Below are 27202 nucleotides of genomic sequence, written 5' to 3'. Positions count from 1 at the left end.
CAAAGCACAATAGCCCAGGGACGTCGGGCTAGCGATTTTGTGAGCCCTGTATTCCATACTATGCAAAGAGTACGAGAAGTAGTGCTTTTCGCCTACTATATAGAATGGAAGTATGCGGTTTGGGACGCAGGGCATGTCTTCAGGACTAAATGTGATAGGTCAAACGTTTATTACATGCGCTTACTGTTTTCCCTTCATTCATCGCGTCAAGGCTGTCTGTTGCGATGTGTTCATCGCGTGAGTTCATATCGCGATGACGATGAAAATTCGATGTATCGTTCAGCCCTACTGCCCGGGGCAAGCGTGAGACATGTTTGGGCCAGTAAAAAGTATTGTCACTTGCCAGATCGGGCCAGTGCATCACCCTCAGTCACCAAAATATATTTTCATCAATAAATATTATTTAACATCTTGGAAGCATTCATTTACTTGGGTAAAACACGACAAAAGAAACAATGCAATATTTTGCACAGTTTGCTGTCAGTTTACAGGTAAAGCAGAAAAGTTGGGAGCCTTTTTTTGTTGAAACATGTCTGTTGTATATGTATACAATAGATTTGACTTTTGAATTATTATTTTTAAATATGTGACACTGCCTTTTTTATTGGGGCCAGTGAAAAATTTGGCAGGGCAAGTGAAAACCTGAACCACTGGCCCGACCGGGCCAGTATAAAAAAATCTTTGCATTGAGCCTTGTACAATCCATCACGTACACTGCGATCACAAAATTCTGGCCACTTAATTATCCCTAGAATATCAAAAGTGTCTAAAGGTGGTCGATCCTTTTCCTACTTAGACCCTAAGCTCTGGAATGATTTACCAAATAATGTTCGAGTATCAGACAGTCGATCAATTTAAATCTAAACTTAAGACATTCTTCTTAAACAAAGCATTCACATAAAATGTCCAGTAAATGTACTTATTCTGCAATAGTTAGTTTGTCTAGAACAAAGCATTCACATAACTCATCTGGGTAATAAACTTATGCCGCAATAGTTAGCCTGTCTGGAACCAAGCTGATTTAAACCACAATACTGTATGACACTTGCATTACATGTAAACGGCCCCTATGCTAATAGGATTCTGTTTCTCTCTCCCTCGACCCCGAGAACAATGAGATAAACAGACCCAGTTCCTGCTGCTGTGAAGGTCATCACACCACTGATCTACTGACCGTCCTTCTTCGTGATGCCCAGCCGATGCCTGACCAATGGCCACCGGCGGAACCAGTTTAATTAGCTTACCCGTTCATATACCCCGATAGTATTTATATATATAAATATATATGTATCTCTCTCAGGGGTTTTTCTCCTCCTAGGAGTTTTCCCCCTGGACTAGCCTGGAGGGTTTTTCTCCTTAGGGTTTTCTTCATCCCCTGGAGAGTCCGCCACCTTTGGCTTAACTTGCTACTTTACTGTATACGTTACATTACTACTACGCTCACTTCTCTATGCTTTTCCTACATCTATTAATGTGAAGCTGCTTTAAAAATTAACAATTGTGAAAAGCGCTATATAAATAAAATTGAATTGAATTAGTATTTCCTGCGTCCCACACCGAACCCCCTTCTGCAGAATCCTGCAGAATTTCATAAGTGTTCGCAGCATTCTGCTCTCTAAGACGTGCATTTTTAAAGGCCACATCTGTAGGAATGTTATTGTAACTAAAGATAACTGTAACCTCTAGTAAGGAAAGCTTAAGGGTTATTCTCTCTTGCCCAAGGAGAAGACCCTAGCACTGATCATTTATAATTTTATTTAATGTATAAAATACTTCATTCATATCATGAGGAATCAATATTTTGTTGTAGTTTGCTTTAATAAATTCTAAACACAGGCATGTTCTCAGACTTCTTACCTGATAAAGGTGTCACAGAATGCTGAAGGTTAAGTATGATAGGAGAAAGAATAGGAGACTTGAAAGCAGGTGATGACCTCTCTGAAAACATGGGACTAGCACCACTGCCCAGACTATATGCTCGACACAGGCCTTGAATAGGACTGGATGAAAACTGGCCCTAAAGATTTAGAGTACAAACATTACAGTATTAAAAAAAGGTGTGCAGGATTCTGTGATTCGGAGTTATTGTCCATAAGGTGCTTTTAAAGGCGGAGTGCACAATGTTGAAATTTGAAATCACCTAAACATACACACCCCTACCCCAATAGAATCTGGACCTTCTTTTGATAGACCCGCCCCACACATACGCAACCCCGGCAAGGATGTTGGTTAGTAGAAACGCCCCTTACTGCTGATTGGCTACAAGTGTAGCCAGTCGGCTCGACTCAATTTTCCAAAGTGTCTTTCAAACATTCTGCACTCCGCCTTTAGTCTAGAAAACTTTTCCAGAGCTATGCCAATTTGGTACATACAGACAAGGGTGTCCCTGTTGAAATGCCACTCTGAAGCGGAGAGACAATAACTGAAGACATCATCTCTTGATTTCTGGAAGGAACATTGTGGGAATTCCTGTCTGGGCTAGAAGGTGTAGATGATTCAGAGCCGCTGTCGAGGCCATCAAGAAACAACTTTCGCCGCAAAGAAGAGGAGCTAAGGCTTTCTTGCACCTGCTCTGTTAACTCCTCTGTCCTGTAGTGTTTACCTAAAAAAGACAGACATTTTTAAACTGATTAATATTGATGGGTATCTGGAAGAAAGCTTATTATTATAAAGCAAAGCTCATGTGTAAAAGCGGCTAAATGCCACCTCCATAAAAAAATGAGATGATAATGACCTAATGCTTTCTGCATGTATTATGCGTTCATCATTCGCTTAATCCCAGCCTTAGGCCATTCATAAATGCTGCTGGCAGAATCCATTAAAAGGCCAAAATGGGTCAACAAAGTCCTCTAAGTGCAAGGAAGAAAACTGGATCAACGATGGACCGCATAGGTAAAGGTGCAAGAGTTTTTTACCCGGTTAAATTGAGTTTACCAAATATATTAGGATATTGAATTTTTGATCCGTCTCCCTTTATTCAGAAAAGACAGTGAAGAGTGAAGTGGAGATTATTTACTTGAGAGATCATGTACTTAGAGGGTGTTGCAGCAAAAGACTTGTAACGTGTGAAAATAGATCTTCAATTATTGACCAAATTACATTTTCATCGACATACCAATGAAAAGGCTGAAAGTGCATTTATTTTGTTAATTGCGGATTTACATGCGCTAAGTGTAATTGTAGTAAGTAGTAAGGCTGACGGAGTAGGTTGCAGAACTAGAAGCGTGCATTCGAATGCTATTAAGGATATTAAGACTGCTAATTTTAATGTTCCAGACACTGTTTCGACGCGCCTAGTGTTACGGTAATGCACATGGCTCGGTTCTGACATCAGAGTCAAGGGGGCTGACTAACTGGGTGACCGTCAGGTAGTGTTAATTTTGTCACCATTTTTTAATTTAGTCTTAGTCTTGTGGATATCTTTTTTTTGTTAGTCAAGTTTTAGTCGACTAAAAGTCTTGTCATTTTAGTCTAGTTTTAGTCAACTAAAAGTCTTGTTACTTTAGTCTAATTTTAGTCAAAAGAAGAATTTTAGTGAAGTTTTAGTTAAAACATTTTTGTCTTTTTAAAAAGAAAATATTTCTGAGATTATTTCTGATAACCATTTTAGTCAAATAGGGTTACACACATCTCAAATATTGGTTACACTTGTTGAATGATTTTTGTTGAGTGCAACTTTGTTAATGGCGGTGACGTATCTCTATTGCGTGTAAATTGCGTCACCATTCATTCAGTGATGGGCGATAGGAAAGCACCCAGACAGCGATCAGTTACTAATAATAAGCTTTTGTCCTCACAATATACTGTACATTCAGAATACTTGAATAATATAAGGTACATCAACAATGTTGGCAAATAGCGAATGTGGATCAGAAAGACAAGCCGTCTAAGTTACTGAAGACAACAGGTACACGAGAATACGACACAAAAACATCAACACAATGCTGAAAAAATGCTAAACTTTTTAGCTGTTTGTGAGATATTAATCATAATGTATGTGGGCTCATTTTACACACAAGACTCTTACTTACCTGATCGCGTATGCCTTTTCAATAGTAGAATCGCGCTGCGTGTGCGTGCAATTGTTGAAAAACCATATGAAGATTACAAAAATCCGATGGAAACATATCAATATTTCTTATATGTAATACGTTTGTAGACTAACTGCTAATGGATGTTACATTGTGAACACTTAGCATGGAGATTTCAGCAGCACGAGCTTGTCTGGAGTTATGACAGACGCACGGTTTCATAATAAGAGCATGCAGTCTTTTTATGAATGAATTCACATTTAAATATGACCTCATTGCATAAAATGTAGTAGAGACGATTGAAGACGAAAATGAAGAGAGATTTTACCTTAGTTTTTATTTTATGCAAAACATTTTAGTCTCGTCTTAGTCATGGAAAACAGGTCGTTGACGAACATATTTCGTCTCGTCTCGTCTGACGAAATTAACACTACCGTCAGGTGGCAGTGTCGTAAACGGCATCCACCACACGCTCCTGTGATAATTTCAAACAGATTCTCCCCCCTCAGCAGCACTCCAGCTGAGACGCTGTTTACAAGTTCTCTGGTTATAGGTGATTCTATTCTCAGGAACATGAAAATAGAGGCACCAGCCACCATAGTCGAATGAATACCGGAAACCAGAGCGTCTGACATTAATATTCAAACTTAAAGTGCTGACTAATGTTAAAGGGACACTCCACTTTTTTAAAAATATGCTCATTATCAATCTCCCCTAGAGTTAAACATTTAATTTTTACCATTTTGGAATCCATTCAGCTGATCTCCGGGTCTGGTGCTTCCACTATAAGCATAGCTTAGCATAATCCATTGAATCTGATTAGACCATTAGCATCGCACTAAAAAAATAACCAAATAGTTTGAATATTTTTCCTATTTAAAAACTTAACTATTCTGTAGTTACATAGGATAGGTAGGAAATGTTAAATATTCAAATTGAATAGAGGATATATTTGAGGTGACTTTGGCTATATTGTGTGTTTGTCTCACACGGCGCAGAGCCACGTCTCTACGCATTATCTCTTTTTAATGGAGTGTGTGTGTCAGTGGCACTCCCAGGATTGTTTTCATGGGGGCAAAAAGGGGCCAGTACAAATCTTAGGGTGGCACAATTCAAAAATTTATTATGCCTGAATCTAATGTTCAACAGTTTTCCCTTTGCTTTTAATACTACTTCCGATTCTTATTTATTCTTCCTAAAATGCATTTAACTTTCGTTTACAAAGACGTGAAACTCACCGAGTGGTCAGGGGTGTTCACTGATATGCTCACACAAAAATCGCTGCAAAATACGCATTCCAACAGGTTTTATCGTAGTTTTTGCCAACTCCATTGACTAGTATTAGATGTCCTGTGAGGTACGGTATTACTCCGCGCCGGGAACTTTGTTTCTATTCTTGCAATTGGCAAAGGCGGATTAGTGCCACCACCTGGGCTGGAGTGTCTATTATTTAAGCTCTAAGCGGAAGAATATACGGGTGTGAGTCGTTTGGAAAAATAGGTCCACAAGTTAACAACGAATGCTAAAACAGCTGTTGGAAAGCATCTTTTGCAGCGATTTTTTTTTCAGACCGCCAGAACGCTCCCAGACATTTGTAATGTCCACAAGAAGTAGTCATGACCAGTTTTCTAATATGAAGCGGGCAAAGAAAAGCACAGCGTGGGAGTAGGGCTGGGAAAACGCAAAATATGCGCGTCGATTCGTCAGACCAAAAAAGGCGGCGCCGTAGAATAGTAGCAACGCGAGTGGCTTCAGTCCACAGTGGTTTCACACAGCAAGTGTGAGCAGTACGTGCGGCGCGTGTTTTTTTCAGCGCCATGTTAACTCTTTCACCGCCAGCGTTTTTAAAAAAAGTTGCCAGCCAGCGCCAGAGTTTTTCATGATTTTCACCAAAGTTTAATGCCTTCCAGAAAATGTTCTTCTTTAAATATAAAAACATACAATATACCAAATGAAAGAACAGACCCTCTGCTTTCAAACAAAAAAAACCCGTTTCATCCTACCTTTAGTGGTTCTTTTTCAATCAGCTTTTGAATATGGGTAGGTTTTTGCAAAAACACCATATTTTGAGCAAAAAGCAGAGATAATTCCATTTTTGTGACGGACTTTTCATAGAGATCCGATTCAGAGCGATCTTTAAGACAGACACGGACATGCAGCAGCTTGCCATAGGGCAATACTTCCGGTTTTAAAAAGTTGCGGAAGTGCGCCACCTGGTGGATAATAGCGGTATTGCGGAAAGACTGAAAATCTCGTCATTGGCGGGGAAGCGTTTTCTCTTAATTGACGAGATATCTCGTCAATGGCGGGGAAAGAGTTAACAAGCATGCACCCTGCCGAATGAGCAGCACGAGCTCGCGGCTCTGTAGCAACAGTGCTGCAATCATTTCTGCTGCGCTGCTCATGCTCAATTAAAGTGAAAGTGCTTTGTTTATGGTTTAAATGCACGTGGATTGACGCGAAAAAGTGTCATTTTACCATAAAATCATGAATGTGAAGTGTGTTTTAAACAGTCATGACTTTGAGCAATTTAACAGAAAGCAATGAAATATGTCACTGTTGCCAGAAGACTGCGCTTTTATTCACTCTCTGTCCAGAAGTAATGAGTCCTTATCTATCTTAACAAACTTAAGAGAAAGAGATTTAATAATATATGTGCTTCTTAAGTCTGTAATTGTGTTTTTATCTGTCATTAAATGGACTAGAACAGCACGAAAAGAATGTGGATTAAACATATCAAGTTATAAAAGTTACACTGACCATCAAAAGGCACACTGAAGAGGTTTTGCTCATAAATGCATGTAAAATAAAGTAATTTGAACTTGAGATTTTTATACTGTTACTAAACTGCACAGTATGAGCTGCAAACGCTTTATTGAATGCTACCTCTGACTAAGAATGCATTATTTTGCACTTATATAGTCTTTTTTATTTTGAAATTTTAAGAGCAATGAACATATATTGAAATGTTTACATTCAGATATGTAAATCAACATGTATAAATTGCTATTAGTTAATTAATGGGGAGATAATCGAGAATCGAATCGAAGTCGAATCGGACTGATAAAATGAATCGTTAGATTAATCGATGCATCGGAAAATAATCGCTAGATTAATCGTAAAAAAAAAATAATAATCGTTTATCCCAGCCCTACGTGGGAGCACTTTAAAATCGAGAATAACGGGGCAAAATGCAAGTATTGCAATGCAGTGCTTATATACTTCATGTACATCCACCAGTTAATGCATGCAGACGTGCGCATTTTACTTTCACTTTTGAATTACGCAACTGTTTAAATGCAGCGCTTGTGTAAGCTGCGTTAAATCGCGTATGAATTTGCATGCAATGCGAGTGCAACAGCTGGTTTAATTAAGTGATTTTTTTTTATTTATTTGTATGATACAGCTGCAAATAAGTATTTGAACGCCTGTCTATCAGCTAGAATTCTGACCTTCAACGACCTGTTAGCCTTTAAAATGTCCACCTCCACTCCATTTATAATCCTGCATTAGATGCATATGTTTGAGGTTGTTTAGCTGCATAAATACACCTGTCCACTCCATACAATCAGTAAGAATCCAACTACTAACATGGCCAAGACCAAAGAGCTGTCCAAAGACACTAGAGACAAAATTGTACACTTCCACAAGGCTGGAAAGGGCTACGGGGAAATTGCCAAGCAGCTTGGTGAAAAAAGTTCCATTGCTGGAGCAATCATTAGAAAATTGAAGAAGCTAAACATGACTCTGAATCTCCCTCGGACTGGGGCTCCATGCAAGATCTCACGTCGTGGGGTCTCAATGATCATAAGAAAGGTGAGAAATCAGCTCAGAACTACACGGGAGGAGCTGGGACCACCGTTTCCAAGGTTACTGTTAGTAATACACTTAGACGTCATGGTTTGAAATCATGCATGGCACGGAAGGTTCCCCTGCTTAAACCAGCACATGTCCAGGCCCGTCCTAAGTTTGCCAGTGACCATTTGAATGATCCAGAGGAGTCATGGGAGAAAGTCATGTGGTCAGATGAGACCAAAATAGAACTTTTGGTCATAATTTCACTAAACGTGTTTAGAGGAAGAAGAATAATTAGTACCATCCCTAGAACACCATCCCTACTGTGAAGCATGGGGGTGGTAGCAACGTATTTTGGGGGTGTTTTTCTGCACATGGGACACGGGGCGACTGCACTGTATTAAGGAGAGGATGACCGGGGCCATGTATTGCGAGATTTTGGGGAACAATCTCCTTCCCTTAGTTACAGCATTGAAGATGGGTCGAGGCTGGGTCTTCCAACATGACAATGACCCGAAGCACACAGCCAGGATAACCAAGGAGTGGCTCTGTAAGAAGCATATCAAGGTTCTGGCGTGGCCTAGTCAGTCTCCAGACCTAAACCCAATAGAGAATCTTTGAAGGGAGCTCAAACTCCATGTTTCTCGGTGACAGGCCATAAACCTGAATGATCTTGAAAAGATCTGTGTGGAGTGGGCCAAAATCCCTCTTGCAGTGTGTGCAAACCTGGTGAAAAACTACAGGAAACGTTTGACCTCTGTAATTGCAAACAAAGGCTACTGTACCAAATATTAACATTGACTTTCTCAGGTGATCAAATACTTATTGGCAGCTATATCATACAAATAAATAGTTAAAAAAATCATACATTGTGATTTCTGGATTTTTTTTAGATTATGTCTCTCACAATGCACCTACAATGATAATTTCAGACCCCTCCATGATTTCTAAGTGGGAGAACTTGCAAAATAGCAGGGTGTTCAAATACTTATTTTCCTCACTGTGCAAGAAAAATGGAACGTAATTTGAAAAGCACAAAGTTATGCTGCATGGAAAGAGAGTGTTGAACACTACTTTATGTAAATGAGCTTTAACCCTCTAGGTGCCACGGTCGACTTCTGTCGACAAGATGCGTCACTGAATGTAACTGCCGATTTTGTCACATAGGGTGTCAAATTTCATTCATCCGCCCCCTCCACTAGATGGCAGACATGTCATACTTTATACCGGACTCAGAAAAACATCATGCTTCTATACAAACTCTTAGAGCAAGTGCGCATTGAAGTGCGCAACAGCATAGCTAGTGTGCAAGTGAGTCATTTTATCAGAGCGATAACCTCAGCGAGTTTTTTCAATACATGATCATATAATGGCATCAAAAAAGCTTACCTGCAATGAAGTGTTGGGTCTTATATTCGCTGACAATGATTCTGAAGGGGAATATCTGCCTTCAGAAGATGCTGGTGATTCATTTAGTGACCACAATTCAGACGCGCCCGTGCTTTGCAATCGTGCAGCTGGCAAAGTGAAAGTGTAGCTATACACCAAGCACATGATGAATCCTTTGCCCGATGTCAGTGGTGGGAATGTTACACGGGGTCGGAGAATTCATCGGGTTAGCAGGCGTGTTACAGGTGTGGGGAATGAGGCTGGAGGTAATATGCGCGTCCAGTCTTTTTACCGTGCAAGCAATGTAGAGCAAGCTGCGTCTTCCCGAGCGGGCCCTGGGAGTCTGTCGGGCGAGCGGCCGACTTCCAGTGCTCCGTCCCGTGCACCTCATCACAATCACGGCGACAGTAAAGGCAATAGTCCCAGCTGTGCAAATTCTCTCCACTCGGGGCCATGCGGCTCGTAGCAGGAGCAGAGGCGGTGTTACACGGGGCAGATGAGCCATTATGCATAACGTTAGTCTATTGACGCGCAGATCAGTTTGTTTACTACTTACTATTTACCTGAGCATTCAGTATTGTGCAATATAGCATATAGCAAATATAATTTTATTCCCCTCCATAAAGTGTGTCATCCTTAATATTTCTCTAATTTACAGAAAGTCTCTCTCTCTTATCACGTTTAAGATATAGCCTTTTGAAAGTAACATGTCAAAATTAAACGTTTTAGGAAAAAACCTCTGGCGCCTAAAGGGTTAAGTCATGTCACTCTCCGGTTAAATATGTCGTACCGCAGGGTTCAGTTCTAGGCCCAATCTTTGTCTATCCTTATAACATAAGTTTTCACTGCTATGCAGATGATACCCAGCTTTACATATCCTCTCATACTAGCATCCAAACAAAATGTCAGATTACAAGTTGCCCATGGACGGATGCACTGTTGTGCCATCTTACACAGTCAAGAACCTAGATGTGATGTTCGACAGGAATCTATCCTCCACTGTAAGTGTGCTTACTCGATCAAAGAAGTATGATCACATAAGCCCAATTTGGGCATCTTTATGCTGGTTACCAGTTAAATATCACATACATATAAAAATGCTGCTAATCACCTATGAAGCCTTGAATGGCCTAGCACCTTTGTGTCTTCTAAAACTACTATCAGTCAATAATTTTTAGTTTAAACTAAACATATTACTCTTTAACAATGCATTATCAAAATTTGTCTAGTAAATATACTTATAACGCAATAGTTCGCTTATCTGGAACAAAGCATTCACATAATTTGTCTGGGTAATGTACTTATGCCGCAATAGTTAGCATGTCGGAACCGAGCAGATATTCAACCACTATTAGGGCTGGGTTTTGATTCAAATTTCAAGAATCGATTTGATTCCGATTCTCAAGATCTTGAATCGGTTATCATTGTTCGATTCGATCCGATCTGATCCGATCTTTGAGATTTAGATAAGTGTTTTTGAAAAAAGCCGGAAATGGTGCCAGATAGGGGTGGGCGGAATGACTAAAAATCTATTCCATGAGTCATTTTATTTCACAGTAACGGTATATTTCATGGTATACATGTTTTTCAGTTTATATTGTTTTAGATTATAAAAATGTGCAGATATTTGCCACTCACTATAGCTTTTAACTGCTCACCACAGTTTTAAAATATGGACAATTTAAAGTAAATAATGTTAAAGTGAAAATGCCCAGAGGATAACAACAGATTACGTCTTGATAGACAGAATCTTGTTTTTAATTGAGTTATTAATTTTATAGACTATTGAAGCTATAGTATGCATTGTATTTTGTATTTATGCATACATTACATTAAAAATAGGCAGTATGTAAAATGAACAGGTATAAATTTATGCACAAACCTACAGACAGGATAAATACCTGTATATGAGAGACGGAGCTCTAGATATAGATATTATGGAGCTCTAGATATAGATATTATGGCGGGTGCTATGATGTGATGAAGTCTGTTTTAAGGTCTTGACGCTCTTTACTTTCTATTACACATTAACATTTGTGTCTCTTTCTCGTCTTCCTGATCAAAGATGTTTGTGCTTTAAGCAAATTAGGCGTCAAACTACATCGCTCCAGAAGCGCACGTGTCACTGATATAAAAGCGAGTTTTGAGAAAACTTTACAACTATTAGCATTATGTGCGAGAAGAACTCTTTATTTGGCGACCCTTTGCGTGCGCCTGAAGAAACCTCTGCCCGTCAGAGGAGATGGGTCTGTCTGCGGACCGCAAGAGAGGGGCGTGCCGTTAAGGGGCGTAACTTTTAGCAGGGGGCGTAACTTTAAGTTGTCCAAGTTACACAGTACCACGCGAGACGTCAGGAGTCAGGACGAGATGTTGTCATTCTGTGTTCTCTTCTGCCCGCATAGAGATACGGCGGCTAAAGGCGTTATTAAAGTTGCTCATCCAAGCGCCCTCATGTTTGTTCGTACCAATTTTAATGGACGGGAAGCCGACTGACGAACATCCTTTTCCCGAGAAATGGTTCGGCTACGACACATGTTAAGAAGTCACGCCAGGGGCTGAATTAAGGTCGACCGTTTCAGGTAAGCTCGCTAACGTTAGCTATGTGTTGTTAACCTAATGTTAGATTTGTGAAGTCCGTTCTATGATTACACTTATGATCAGTAACGAGTAGTTAACAAAATGCAACAAATCTTGCATGAGTTTCATTGCTCACCTATATATTTTCCTGTTTACGATAGTAACGTTAGATATTAATACATTAGAATCTTACAGTTATTCCTGTAAGTTGTCGACATTTCAAATGACAGTTAATTAATTAATGACCTATTAAACGTCATAATAACACTGGAGTTAAAGGATGTGTGTACTACTGTCTTGTTTTTAATGTATCTCTCTCACCCTATTCTGTTTAAGTATGGGTGCCATTGTATATTCTCATAATGTAAGCTTATTTTAAGTACAAATGTAAAATATGTTTGTTTATGGTTATTATTTTCACAGCTGCATTGATGTGAAGTGATGCAGTGGACAGCTTGTGAGGGTGATACCATCCACATGCACCTTAACTGTGATGCAGAAATACAATAGGATGATCCATCTGTCTACACTTCAAAATCACAACTCAACCTTAAACAACCCATATCTGTTATGGTAAAACAATGTGGCGGTTTTCCAGACAGGGCTTATACTTTTCCCAGGCTAAAATGCATGTTTGAGCTACTGTAATTAAGAAAACACATTGTACTGACACATCTCAACATATCAGTGCCATTGTTTTGTTTCAAGATGCACACCAGTCTTGTTTTTGTAAGGTTTGTTTGTAAAAACTAAAATGTCCTAATATAAGTGCCCAGTCCTGGTTTAATCTAAACCATTGGTGACCAAACCTGTGTCTTGAGATCTACTGTCCTGCAGAGTTCAGCTCCAACCCCAATCAAACACACCTGAACCTGCCAATCAAGCATTTCAGGGCAACCTTAAAATTATAGTCAGGTGTGTTTGTTAAAGCTGGGTTAGGACTAAAATATGCAGGAGGGTAGATCTCCAGGAACAGGGTTGGTCACCCCTGATCTAAACAAAGGGTTTCCAAACTGTGTCCTGCAAAGTTTAGCTCTAACCCTAATCAAACACACCTGAAGCAGCCAATTAAGGTCTTACTAAGCATACTAGAAACTTACTGGCAGGTGCTCTGATGCAAGTTAGAGCTAAACTCTGCAGGACACCGGCCCTCCAAGACTGAGTTTGGGCACCCCTGACTAAGCCCTGTCTGGGAAACTGCACCAATGTGTTAAGCTGGCACCATTCGACATTACTGCTTCTGAGAAACAACCACATAATAATGCATTGGATGCATTATTATTATAAAATACATTCATGTGCACTTTACCAATACTGTACATACATCAACAGCTTCCAGCTATACACTTGGGATCAGCTCCTGATGCCTCTCATAATGCTGTGTTATAATTTATTGCAGGGTGATCTTGCTAAAAGGATATTTTTATAAACCTTTACAATGTCACCAGATGTTACCTGTTGTGAATAATTATTTTATAAACCTTTACAATCTCACTAGTTGTTACATGTTGTGCATAGTTATTTTTATAAACCTTTACAATGTCACCAGATGTTACATGTTGTGGATAGTTATTTTTATAAACCTTTACAATGTCACCAGATGTTACATGTTGTGAACGGTTATTTTTATAAACCTTTACAATGTCACCAGTTGTTACATGTTGTGAAAAGTTATTTTTATAAACCATTACAATGTCACCAGATGTTACCTGTTGTGCATAGTTATTTTTATAAACCTTTACAATGTCACCAGATATTACCTGTTGTGAAAAGTTATTTTTATAAACCATTACAATGTCACCAGATGTTACCTGTTGTGAATAGTTATTTTTATACACCTTTACAATGTTACCTGTTGTGAATGGTTATTTTATACACCTTTACAATATCACCAGATGTTATCTGTTAGCCATTTCTTATAAAACCACGTTAGCTCTGTAGATTCCTCTTAAAATTTAAAAAGAATTAAGTTTGCAAATGAATTTCATCTTGGTTTAATACATATTAAACTGTCTGAGGTGCACATTTACTTAAAAAAAGACGAAATCACCCTCACTGTGTAACAGTTCACGATTTAAATATTGGTATGCCTCGGTACTTTAATCATTTTAGGATGGTAAATATGTCCATATATGCCGTATATGGCCATATTGTCTACCCACGTTAACAATGACGATGACTGAGACAATATAAGACCATCCGAGCGTCTTATGAAGCTTCATCCGTGCCCTCAAGTTAAAACATTTACGGCAGTAACGTTATTTGTCATAACGCTAAAGTTGAAAGAGAGCTATAAACAATCGTCTTACTATTAGTGATGTGACATCTGAAGCGAAGCTCCGGAGCTTGTGTCGAGCAAAAAGGGGCGTTCCAGATGAAGCCCCGATTCGAGGCTTGTATCGTTTCCGTGAAAATCACGTGACGATGACAAACGAGGCCTCGTTTTCTGTTGAATACGTCATTGCTTCACTCTGAGTGTCGCCTCCGGATAAAAATGGTTCGAAACTCGCGCCTCTTGTGCGATTTGCAGTACGTTTGCATTGGTGTTGAGGTGTTGGTTGTACGTAGTGGCGAGTTTGTAGTATAGTTATCATTATATATCATAGCCATTATATATTATATTACACTTAGTTTAGACGATTATTAGAGTAAATTATACATAGCCTAGGAAAGTAGATCATTAGAGTAAATTAGCATATATCTAGTTCTAATACCTATAATACGTAATTATATTGCTATATATATTATGAGATATATATAGCCTATATAAGTATTAGTTTTATTATTATATATAGTATTGCTGTTGTTATTATTATTATAATAAGACTAGACTAGGAGGACTGAGGATCCATTGGGATATTGAAACAAACAGAAGCTCCAATATCCCTATTTATATAAGCTGGCACTGACCGTCTTATGTTGTCCAGCATCATCAGTGCCCTGTGAAAGGGTGTTGCAGTTTGCTGTTTCACACTTCCAGTCCCATAAGCATTGCACTATTGCACCCCTTAGTTCAATAAGCATTGCACTATTGCATTCCCAGTCAGCACTGCACTCATAATAATTTATTTACACTCATTCGGGGCATTCACGGTTATCAACATACCTGTCAAGTTTTGGATATGAAAATAAGGGAAATTTTCCCGGTGCCCACCGCGAGCAGTCCTACCAACGCAACAAGCTCCAGTATCCCTTACATTTTAAGACTGGTGCTATAGCCTAAATGACAACACAAAATGGTATATATAAGGGGTGTCAAACTCATTTTACGCTGAGGGCCGGATGGTAAATAACGGCACGATGTGTGAGGGCCGGATAATTTTTTTAAACCATAGTGTGCCGATATTTGTGTTAAAATTAAAACTAATTTATTAGCAAGAAAACTAGTGAAACACACAGCTCTGTGAAAACTACATTTCATAAGTCACACTCATACTGTACATACTATACACACAAATTTGCATCTGTACAAAACTCACTGACATTAGGTTGAAAAGCCTTAATTTAACTTATTTTGCATTATACCTTAAATGGCAAAATTATTTATAAACCATTCACTTTTCTTTGTAATGAGAACAGTCATTTAGAAAATTAAAATGCTAGATGGAGCAGTGGCCCAAACCAAAAAGGGCACTAAGGGGGATGGTACTATTAGTATGTTTTAATAAAGTATTATATGTGTTATAGCATTAACCTAGACAAGTGGTTACAAGTGATTATAATGGGATATATAATAAATAACAAGAATTAAAGTGTGACAATAAATATTTATGATTTATGCTGGCTTGATAAAGCTTTGAATCCATGTTTGCAATGTTGAAATGCCTATAGCAGCCTCCCTTTCCGTTCTCTGTCTTTATTTTGTGAAGGCATTTGTGTTTTTGTTTTTTTTTTGTCTACAAAGTGTGCCAACAACAGCATATTTCGTGTTTATATTAACTTAGATCTGATCGGGAACATTAAATCCATTAGACAAGCGTTAGAATGTGGTTATTTTGTTGTAGTTTGCTTGCTAAGTTGTAAGCACTTTTAGAACACCGACAGCAAATCATTACAGGACGAAATACTTCCAAAATTGTAATTCTGCGGTTTAACAACTGATATAATGTAATAAATCTACCTGTTAATGCAACGAACTTCAGAAACTGTCGTCTTCGCTCTCCAGGCAGAGAGTGGACGCAGAGATGCTGCGGAGCGGGCGGGAAAACACGAAGTGGATTAGCGGAATCTGTGGATTTTTTGCGTGAGGCTAGTGACAGAGCTCAGATTGGGAATGTTTTTATTACTCCGCCCGGGCATTATTATTTTTGTAAAAACGGAGGTTAAAATACGGGAGATTTACGGGAAAAAACTAATACGGGAGGACGGCGGGAAAGGAGGGTAAAATACGGGACTTTCCCGGCCAAAACGGGATACTTGACAGGTATGGTTATCAATAACCCAAAGAACTACTGAACAATTGAATACAAAGTTGTGTGTGTATGAGTTGTGTGTACATAGGTTACACAAGCAGAGTAAAATACTTTATTTAATACACAGGCAATAGATAAAGCCCACACCATGACAATTTGGTTGCTCAGAATGAATAGATTTGTACAATACATTGCTTTCCACACCAGGTGTCACTAGAGAGCACACTGTTCATGAGGCTTCGGGTAACTGAACCTTTTGGCAAACCAATGGGCTGGAAAGCCTCAGTGGTTCAGGAAGCCTCATTTGGCCATCACTACTTACTATTACTAGCTATCGGATGTGTCGTGTCAGTTTAGCGGAAGTCGGACATCTCGCGGGATTCTGTGTGACTTGGACAACTTAAATTTCCGCCCCTGCTAAAAGTTACGCCGCTTAACGGCACGCCCCTCTCTTGCACTCCGCAGACAGACACTATTGCGTCAGAGACCGGCTGCATGAGCACAGAGGGAGGGAGAGAGAGAGAGAACGTTCTGATCAGACGCACTGAATATGAGCTCCCATTAATTAACATAAATTACTGCTGTTATTCAAGGTCAAATTTGAAAACTTGTGAAAACCTGTGTTTAAAACTGCTACAAGCAAAAAGGAAAGAAAAAAAGAGACGGCATTATAAGTTTGAGCCGTTTTAGTCATTTAAGCGCTTTGGCGGAGATCAGCTGCAGGGCGCCAGTGCTCGTCAATACAGACGGACAGACGGAAACCGCAACACACTGATCAAACAACACAGCGCTGAAATATTTCATCTATCAAGATAAGATACATTAAGAAGTCATTTCCTGAACAAGAATAAGTTTTACATTTTATTATTTACCATTGATCACATTATAAAGAATAACGGTCAATAACGGACGCATTCAGCGGTTACCATGGAGATCATTTATCCTGCCGACATCAAAGCGGAGAAAAGAAAAGCGTTTAAACACGCACTGCTACAAAATAACCCAGAATGTCTTTATGCAGACTTGACATCTCAAGAGAAAAAGACCAATCTCATCCTATACACAAACAGATCACAAATATGGAAAAACTTCATAAATAATTATTTTCCTTACACTAAGAAGAAAGGGATCTGTAAAGGCAGTCAGATCTGCATTTATGAATCAATTGATCACTCATCCCATTACCAAACCATTAATCTTTACAACAGTGGAATGATTTTAATTCAAGGAAATGAAGCGAGTCTACAGAGAAGATGCATTTCCCCACATTAAAGAGAGAGTTGAGATTGAAACCCTGAGTAATGTTGAGGAGGAATCTGAAGAAGAGGATGAACCAATGCCGTGTTCTTCTGTCAACATATCTTCTGCTCCTTCTGATGAAGTGATGGTCACAAAGTCATCCACTTATCTTCAGTATCTCCCTGAGAAAATCACTCTCTTAGAAATGGAGGTGTCAGAATTAAAACAGCTAATTCTCTGTCGCCCAGATGAATTTACTCTAAAAAAAATCTAATGGCTGAGATTAAAGATCTGCAAAACAGCAACATCAAACTTAGGGCTGAAATTACAAAAATGAAAGAGGACACAACACAGAGAGAAAGAATTCTTGAGAGAAATATTGAAGAGCTGAATGAAAAGCTGAAAGATCAACATAAAGACAAAGAAAGTGAACCTCCTAACAACAGCACAGAAGCTGATAAACTCCACGAGGAAATGACATCACACAACACAATAACAACAGACACAGAAAACAGCCATGTTAATGAGACCACCGATATGCAGCCCCCCACCCGAAGTGAACCAGAGACAGCTCAGGCTTTAGTTGTTCTGATGATGGACTCAAATGGTAAAAACCTGAATCCCAGGAAACTTTTCCCCAGACAGCGAGTTTTAGCACTCCGCTGCAGAAACACAGACCATGCTCATGAACTGCTCTCTATAGATGAACTTGGCAACCCTCAGTATATCATCATTCATACAGGTACAAATGACCTTCACAGTTTAAAAGAAGGAACAGCCCAGGCTATGTATGAGATGGCAGAGAAAGCTTCACAGACATTTCCCACTACACGTGTGCTGATATCCACTTTGCTCCCACGACACGACTTCCTTCCATCTGTGATCGAAGATATCAATGAAGAGATTTATCGCACCTGCTCCAGTCTGCCCAATGTACATCTAGTTCATCATAGCTCAATAAGACTCTGGCACCTGTATGATGGTCTTCATTTGAACCAAGATGTAGGGCTGCACGATTAATCGAAAAAGAATCACGATCTCGATTCATACATATATGCGATCCTCATTTTAAATGACGGCGATTCACTTGCATATACAGTATTTCCCTGTATTCAGATTCTGCGTTCAAGTGTTCACGTATTTACATTACAATCCAAGAACATCAGTCAAACTTGCTAACACACACTCATACAGGGTAAAACCAAACCCTATTCATTCACCAATCAGACCCGATCGTTTCTCTCCTCTCTCTCATCTCATTTGCGGCGTTCCGCTGTCACTCGCGTGACGTATAACAAGGCGGCAGACCTAAACACAGTCACTTGGTGGATCTGGAGCGGCAATTTTCACAAAAAAGAGAGGATAAACGAGTGTCATTGTGGAAAATCCTGGTGGCGACGGAGAAAGTGAAGATACAACAACATTGGTTTTGAAAGAAGGCAAGGAAATTATTTACCTCAGGCTCCGGACGTTTCTGAATCGGAAGGCTGCAACCTCCGGAGGTCGCATGCAGGCTGTATACGTCATCAAGCCTGGTTCATTTGAGTTAACGGAGCATTTCATTCGCAAGTCATAAACATACTTCAACAATTTATTATTAATTAAAAATAATAGTCATCTTTATAATGTTAATTGTTAATATTCTGAAATTAGACAGTCTTTATGATGCGCAGTTTAGAAATGCGACCTCCAGAGAGGCTGCAGCCTTCACATTGAGAAACGGCCTCTGTGCGTTCCCCATTAGAAAGGGTTTTTCGCACAAGGGGAAAATTGTTACTTGTCTGATGCCTCAAAATGTTGATCGTTTAGTCTTTTAAAGGTTTAACGTTAGTGTTTTTAAAGTTTTAAGTTTGGCCAGTTTGATACAAAAAGCACAGGTGCAATTTAACAGCTAACAAATTTTAAATTACTCTAAATTTTAAGGGGTCTAAAATATGAAAAGGAGACTTTTAAGACACGTTATTATAACTGAAAGTCCTGTAGCACATTTTTTTTTAGTTAAGTGCATAATAAATGTTTTTGTTAAAATAAAGAGAATCGGGATCTCAATTCCCATGGAAAAAATCGTGATTCACATTTTAGCTTGAATCGTGCAGCCCTACCAAGATGGCATCAAGATATTTGCCAAATCAATTAAACATGTTGCCTATGGGCGTTCACCCACACCTGGCTATAGAGGAGCAGGACCTTCTCAGTCAAAACCATCACAAGTCCTCCACAGACAACACATGCCTTCACGATGGACTCAGAGACAACAAGGGAGACAACCCTATGCTGAAGCACGACGACACCATCCACCTGTGCAGACCCAGCAGACACTGAGCTATGTCCACCATCCTCAGCCTGAGCCGACCCAACAGATTCTGAGCCACACCCAGTGTCCTCCACCAGAGTCGACCATACAGCATCTGAGCTACGTCCACAGTCCTAAAACTGGGCCGATCCAGCAGAAATCGAGCTACGTTCACCGTCCTCAGCCTGAGCCGACCCAACAGACTCTGAGCCACGCCCAGTGTCCTCCACCAGAGTCGACCCTACAGAATCTGAGCTACGTCCACCATTCCTCAAACTGGGCCGACTCAGCAGAAATCGAGCTATGTCCACCGTCCTCCACCTGAGACCCAGCAAACTCAGAGCTACAATTGGCGTCCTCCACCTGTGCTGACCCAACAGAAACTGAGCTACGCCCAGGTATTATCACAACAGCAGCCCTCCTCATCATCAGCCCATGAACTTAACTCTGCTGATGTGGGGGAAATTAAACATCTGCTAAATCTTCTGTGCAACAAAATGTTTAATTAGAAAGGCACATTTCATAATTTAGTTAACCTCAATCAATACGTCAAAAAATCAATAAGTTTCATTGAATGCGCATAATCTTTTAAAGAATATATATATATTTTTTTTTTATTGTTTTGTTTATTATTTTGATGTACTAGAAGTTCTTAGTTTTTGCCTTCAGATAAACAGCAGTGTTTTAATCACTTCACATTTAAAACTGTTAAATATTAGCTTTTGGAATATTCAGGGTTTGTGCTCTAAAACATTTGGATTGAAAAGCACAAACTCAGATTTTTTGGATAGCATTAGAAATGTTGATATATTGATACTAACAGAAACTTGGTGTCGATCGGATGTGTGCACTCAATGTCCCGCAGGTTACTCTGAGATTATAATTCCTTCATGGAAACTTAACACAATACATTGTGGTAGAGACTCCGGAGGTTTAATTATATGGATAAAAACTGGTCTTACCTCTTTTGTAACACCAGTACAGCAGGGCACAAACCACATATGGTTAAAGTTGGATAAGAGCTTGGGAATACTGAATGAACATTTATTTATCTGTGGTATTTATATTCCTCCAGCAGACTCTCCATATCATGAAGATGAGATATTTCATACTTTACAAAAAGAAGTTTATCAGTTTCAGACTATGGGGAAAGTATTACTTTGTGGGGATTTAAATGCTAGAACTGGTTCAGAACTTGACTACATTGATAATTCAGGAGATAAACATCTGTTCACTCAAATACCCCACGATTTGTTTAACTCTTTACCCAGAAGAATGAACCAGGAGGATACAGTTGAAATAGAAATGGTAAAGAAATAGCCAATCTCTGTTGAACTTTGGGTCTTTATATTCTTGATGGCAGAATCAAAGGAGAATCCTGTGGACAATTTACTTATAGTTCAAATCTGAGGAACAGTGTTGTTGATTATGCAATATCTAATATAAACCCCTCCCACTTCAGTTCATTTACCATCAAAGCTCAGTCACCCCTGTCTGATCACAACCAGATCAATGTTATAATTAAAGATGAAAACTTCAAAATAAGAGAAATAAATAAAAAGCCAACTTATTTATATAAACTTAAAGCATATAAATGGACTCATAGGACTGCTGAAACCTACACTGAAGCATTGAGGTCAAATGAAATAATCAATTTATTAATATCATTTAGCAACTCTTCATACGAAAATACTCAGAAGGGAACAGATCTCGCAACTAAACATATTAATTACATTTTTGAGAACATAGCAAGAAAAGCTCATTTAAATAAAATGTCATCATATAAACACAAATCAAGAGCCAAACAAAAACCTTGTGAAAAATGGTTTGACCATGACTGTAAAACAATGAGACAAGAGCTACGATCCATTTCAAACCCAAAACACAAAGATCCAAAAAACTCAGAATTACGATTAAAATACTCAGAAACACTGAAACGATACAAGAACACACTGAGACAAAAGAAACTAGATTATTATAACAAAACTCTTCAGAGGATTGAAAACACGATTGATCAGAGTGAATTCTGGAGCACGTGGAATAGTCTAGACACCCAAAAGCCCCAAGAACCGGCCATACAAGATGGTCAAATTTGGAAAAATTATTTTGAAAGCCTCTATTCCCATCAGACTGCCCCTTTAAATAATTCTTATCAATTAAACATCCTTGAAAAATTAAATGCTCTTGAGTCATGTGTCAAAAACAACCAAAATCCACTAGACTATCCAATAACCCTCCAAGAACTGAGTGAAAAACTGAAATCCCTTAAATCCAATAAATCCTGTGGTCCTGACAATATAAGAAATGAGATGATAAAAACCAGCTCTCCTGAACTTCAGCATGCACTCCTGAAACTCTTTAACATGATTCTGAGTTCAGGTGTTTTTCCTGAAGTCTGGAATACAGGCCTCATCTCTCTGATCTTTAAAAGTGGAGACAAAACAGATCCAAATAACTACAGAGGAATCTGTGTAAGCAGTAAATCTGGGAAAAGTATTCTGTTCGATTATCAACTCAAGGGTTTCTTCATTCTTAAAAGAACACAATGTCATCAGTAAATCTCAAATTGGCTTCCTTTCTAAACATCGAACCACTGATCATATTCATACATTGCACACATTAATAAATCAGCATGTACATAATAAAAAAGAGGGCAAAATATTTGCATGCTTTGTTGATTTTAAAAAGGCATTTGACTCCATCTGGCATAAAGGATTGTTTTATAAGATTATTCAAAGTGGTATAGGGGGTAAAGTATATGACCTAATTAAAAACATGTATAACCAAAATAAATGTGCAGTAAAGATTGGACAGAAAAGAACAGAATATTTCTCCCAACAGCGACGCGTAAAACAGGGCTGTTGTCTTAGTCCAACCTTATTTAACATCTTTATTAATGAATTGGCAGATCGACTAGACAAATCTGAGAGTCCAGGACTACAATTATATGACACTGAGGTCAAATATTTATTATATGCAGATGACTTAGTAATTCTGTCAAACACTCCAGAGGGTCTTCAGAATAAATTAGACATCTTAAACAAATACTGCCAAGACTGGACCCTAGAAGTCAACATACAAAAAACTAAGATTATGATATTTCAGAAAAAGCATAGATACCTGGAACATAAACACACATTTACTTTGAACACCACCAAACTTCAACACACCTCACAATATAATTACTTTGGTCTGGTCTTAACTTCCTCTGGAAATTTCAATTTGGTCATTAAAACTTTACTCATGAAAGCACGAAGAGCAATGCATGCCATACGTATGAGACTATTTAAAATAACCATCCCAATCAGAATCTGGACAAAGATCTTTGATAATGCATATTGCCTATAGCTTTATATGGCAGTGAGGTCTGGGGTCCTGTGAGTAACCTTAGTCAGGAGGTTTGGGATAAACATCCATTAGAACGTCTTCATGTTGAGTTCTGCAGAAACAACCTTTATGTTCACAGAAACACACCTAACAACGCTTGTCGAGCAGAACTGGGCCGTCTTCCTCTTAATTTAACAACTAAGAAAAGAGTTTTAAAGTTCTGGATTCACTTAAAATCTAGTTCTGAAGATACATTACATTTTAAAGCCCTCAAAGCTCAAGAACTGAGTGCTCAGAAAAGTCCTCTTTGTTTAATGGTGTCAGAACTCACAAACCAAACCTTCAACATCACAACACCTTATAATCCTGGAAAAGTGAAAGAAATAATGTCTAGAGAGAAACAGACATACATACAATACTATGAAGGTATATTTGGTGCAAAACAACTGCACACCTGTGACAGTGGAATTTGTATTTGTAGAGATTATCCACACATGTGTATCAGTAAACTTGAAGTCACAGAGGACGAGATGCAAACTTGTAGATTTTTTTTCTTTCTCTCAAATACAACACAACAGTTACACATTCACAAATCCTTCAGTGCAGCTGCACAAATCCCATTTTACAAATCACAGATTAAGAAACTCACAAGTTCACATTTTTTGCTACAATTGATGCAGTAAATATGGTGCATAACCTACTTGAACGCCTGCATCAAATAATGTGAAGTCACACACAAATTTTGTACATTTGCAAAATCAGTTTGTGCATCTGTGCGATGAGACTTGCATGTGTGTACAATTTATTTTTCACAAATATTTTTTTATTTTTTTAATATTTTCTAGCCCAAACACAAGTACATAAATACAACTGCTTGAATCTGCTGCTACGAGTTTCAAATACTCTTTTTCATGTGCTCTCTCTTCTGCACCAAATATCTCGAGATAAATGGTGCGAAAGTGATTTGTATACCTGTAGGCTTTGGCGAGCACTGTTCAGCACTGCCCACCAGGTGGCGCCCCAGACACTCACTGAAGCAGAGTTTATTAATTACCACCAATGTTTCAGCAAAGTAAATCGCCTTTATCAAGGTATTATTTTCACCAAGTGGAGAACAATATAAATGGGAGTGCTAATTATACACACATGAAGGTAATTACATACAATACTCCAATGATTCATTAATAAACAAAATATAAGTTTCATAAATTTCAAACCATCAATATAAGTAGATTAAAAAATACAAGCAGCAAATACACACATAGGCCTACATTTAAATAAGATACCAAATGATGTAAGTCCCATTCATTTTTAATATCATAATACCTATAAAAACAACCCAAATCAAAATCTACTTTTAAACCATGTGTGCCAATGTTCACATTTAATATACCTAAAAGGCCTCCTGTCTAAGTAAAAATTGGTCAAACTCACCTCAACTTCTTGATGGAAATCGAAATCCCCTCTCAATTCCTATATACAATAATGAAGTAATAGGATGATTAAGTTCAACAAAATGCAGTGCTAATGGCAGGTTCATATTTCTGCATATTATTGCACTCTGATGTTTTGTGATGTGTGTTTTATACTCTCTATTTGTTTTTCCTACATATGATTTACCACAGTGACATGTTATCAAATAAATAAGCTTGTATTTGTTTGGGGGTGAATCCCAAAGATATTTCCATAATATTAAGATTCTTAATAAAATTATTTGGTCCCTTATATATTATTTTTAGACTTTATATATTACATTTGACCTTAAGGAAGACTTTTCTTCAATGTTAACGGATGATAACTGTCACAGGAAGGCAAGACATGGCAAGATGAGTGGATCCAAATGCAGTTTTTAAGTGTATTAAATCCAAAAAAGATACAGGAGCACAGGCAAGAACACAAACAGTAACACATGACAGGAAACAACCAACATAAAACAACGGCTGACAAACAGGCAATCAACAGGCAGGGTAATTAAACGTGACAAGAACCAATGACAGAACAGAAACAATTAATTACTATGGAAACAGATGGGCAGTGGGTGGAGTATGAATTAATGTCCATGGCAACAAAAAAGGGGGCGGGGCAACAAAGGAACAAGAGGGAAATAGGGCAGACACAGACAGGACTCTTGACCTTGGCCGTACCCACCATTGAGGTCCGGACTGTTTTAGTGAGTATCATAGTAAACTACTGATTATGTCTTAATATGTCTTCCGAATGTAAACATTTTATTACATTCTGTCTTAAAGTCTAAAAAACAGTACCTGTTGAAGTCATTAAAGTTACTTAAATCACAAAAGAAGAGAAAATCACTCACTGGTCCTGACTGTAACTTCGTAAAAAAAGATTAATCCATATTTAATTTTAAATAAATATATTTTTTTGCCAACAATCCTTAATGTTGAGCTCTGCTCTTTGAAGTAAGTTGGTTTATTATTGGTTTATTATGCAAGTTCAGCCTTGCATTATGTTTGTATCTTACAGTTAGTATAATGCATGTGATGAATTCAGGGCAAGAAGAATATTTATCTAATATGGGGAAATGTGAAGTATTATAATAATTACATATCGTTTTCTTTCATGGGATATGGACCCCCTAAAGTAGCCTTGGCCACCCCATTTATAAAATTCTAGTTCTGCCACTGCAATATTGATGTTGTATTTCAGCATATTAAGTGTATAATAAGTGTGTGCATATTGTGAATGAATTTAATAAACAAATTCTTGATAGCCTTTGGTTAATTCACTAAACTGATCCTATATTCAGTTAGCCTATGTTTACTTAACTGACAGTGCCCAGGATGGTAACATAATTATTTCAATGTCTTACTAATAAACAACACAAGTCTTGCGCATACTGACATGGTTTGAAATCTATAGTTATTAGATTCTTTGGTTTTCTGATGTGTTATAATTCATATATGTAGAGCAGAGAAATAAGAATTTTTTTCCTGGCGTGCATGCCCTAAAAAAATACATATGGACCTCGGTATTTATAAAATCCTGTGTACGGCCCTGCTCACGACAATAAGAATCCACTCTCAATAGTGTATTATGAGCTGTAGGTTTTTTAATCGGATCCCTATATAAACAATTACGAGCTATCCACAAGTGTAAAAAAGCTGATTTGATTTGGGTTAGCATCCAAAGTAAATGTTAAGAAATCAGAACAACTGTTTATATAATACTAAAAAGAATTTAGTTGTTCAGTAACCCGATTCAAAAAGACAGAAATAATCATCCAAATTAGTATATTAGAAGAAAAAGCATGAATTAAATACACATTTCTTCAAAAAAAGGTTATTTTGCAAAAGAAATCACAAACGTTCTTTCCATGGCCCCACCTCCTGTTTGAATTAAAAATTAGTCTGAAAAATAAAATAATTTGTTTTATGATATTAAAAATGAATGGGACTTACATCATTTGGTATCTTATTTAAATGTAGGCCTATGTGTGTATTTGCTGCTTGTATTTTTTAATCTACTTATATTGATGGTTTGAAATTTATGAAACTTATATTTTGTTTACTAATGAATCATTGGAGTATTGTATGTAATTACCTTCATGTGTGTATAATTAGCACTCCAATTTATATTGTTCTCCACTTGGTGAAAATAATACCTTGATAAAGGCGATTTACTTTGCTGAAACATTGGTGGTAATTAATAAACTCTGCTTCAGTGAGTGTCTGGGGCGCCACCTGGTGGGCAGTGCTGAACAGTGCTCGCCAAAGCCTACAGGTATACAAATCACTTTCGCACCATTTATCTCGAGATATTTGGTGCAGAAGAGAGAGCACATGAAAAAGAGTATTTGAAACTCGTAGCAGCAGATTCAAGCAGTTGTATTTATGTACTTGTGTTTGGGCTAGAAAATATTAAAAAAATAAAAAAATATTTGTGAAAAATAAATTGTACACACATGCAAGTCTCATCGCACAGATGCACAAACTGATTTTGCGAATGTACAAAATTTGTGTGTGACTTCACATTATTTGATGCAGGTGTTCAAGTAGGTTATGCACCATATTTACTGCATCAATTGTAGCAAAAAATGTGAACTTGTGAGTTTCTTAATCTGTGATTTGTAAAATGGGATTTGTGCAGCTGCACTGAAGGATTTGTGAATGTGTAACTGT

At 38.1% G+C, this 27202-nt stretch overlaps 1 protein-coding gene and 1 long non-coding RNA gene across 2 annotated transcripts in view; one reads left to right on the top strand and one right to left on the bottom strand.

Moving 5' to 3' along the window:
• Nucleotides 1-27202, bottom strand: part of bora (bora aurora kinase A activator) — a 161963-nt gene that overhangs the window by 56991 nt on the left and 77770 nt on the right. Inside the window, exons 6-7 of the mRNA XM_065295801.1 lie at nt 2373-2602; nt 1858-2017 (exon numbers count right to left, since the gene is read on the bottom strand). Of these exons, the coding sequence (XP_065151873.1) occupies nt 1858-2017; nt 2373-2602 (390 nt within the window). The remainder of the gene's footprint in view (nt 1-1857; nt 2018-2372; nt 2603-27202) is intronic.
• Nucleotides 10793-13495, top strand: LOC135786096 (uncharacterized). Its single transcript, XR_010546845.2, has 2 exons — nt 10793-11794; nt 12216-13495. It is a non-coding gene; the product is annotated as an uncharacterized lncRNA (long non-coding RNA).

Source organism: Paramisgurnus dabryanus, chromosome 4 (genome assembly GCF_030506205.2).
Source record: "Paramisgurnus dabryanus chromosome 4, PD_genome_1.1, whole genome shotgun sequence".
Taxonomy (NCBI): Eukaryota; Metazoa; Chordata; class Actinopteri; order Cypriniformes; family Cobitidae; genus Paramisgurnus; species Paramisgurnus dabryanus.
This window is presented reverse-complemented; position numbering and strand designations above follow the sequence as displayed.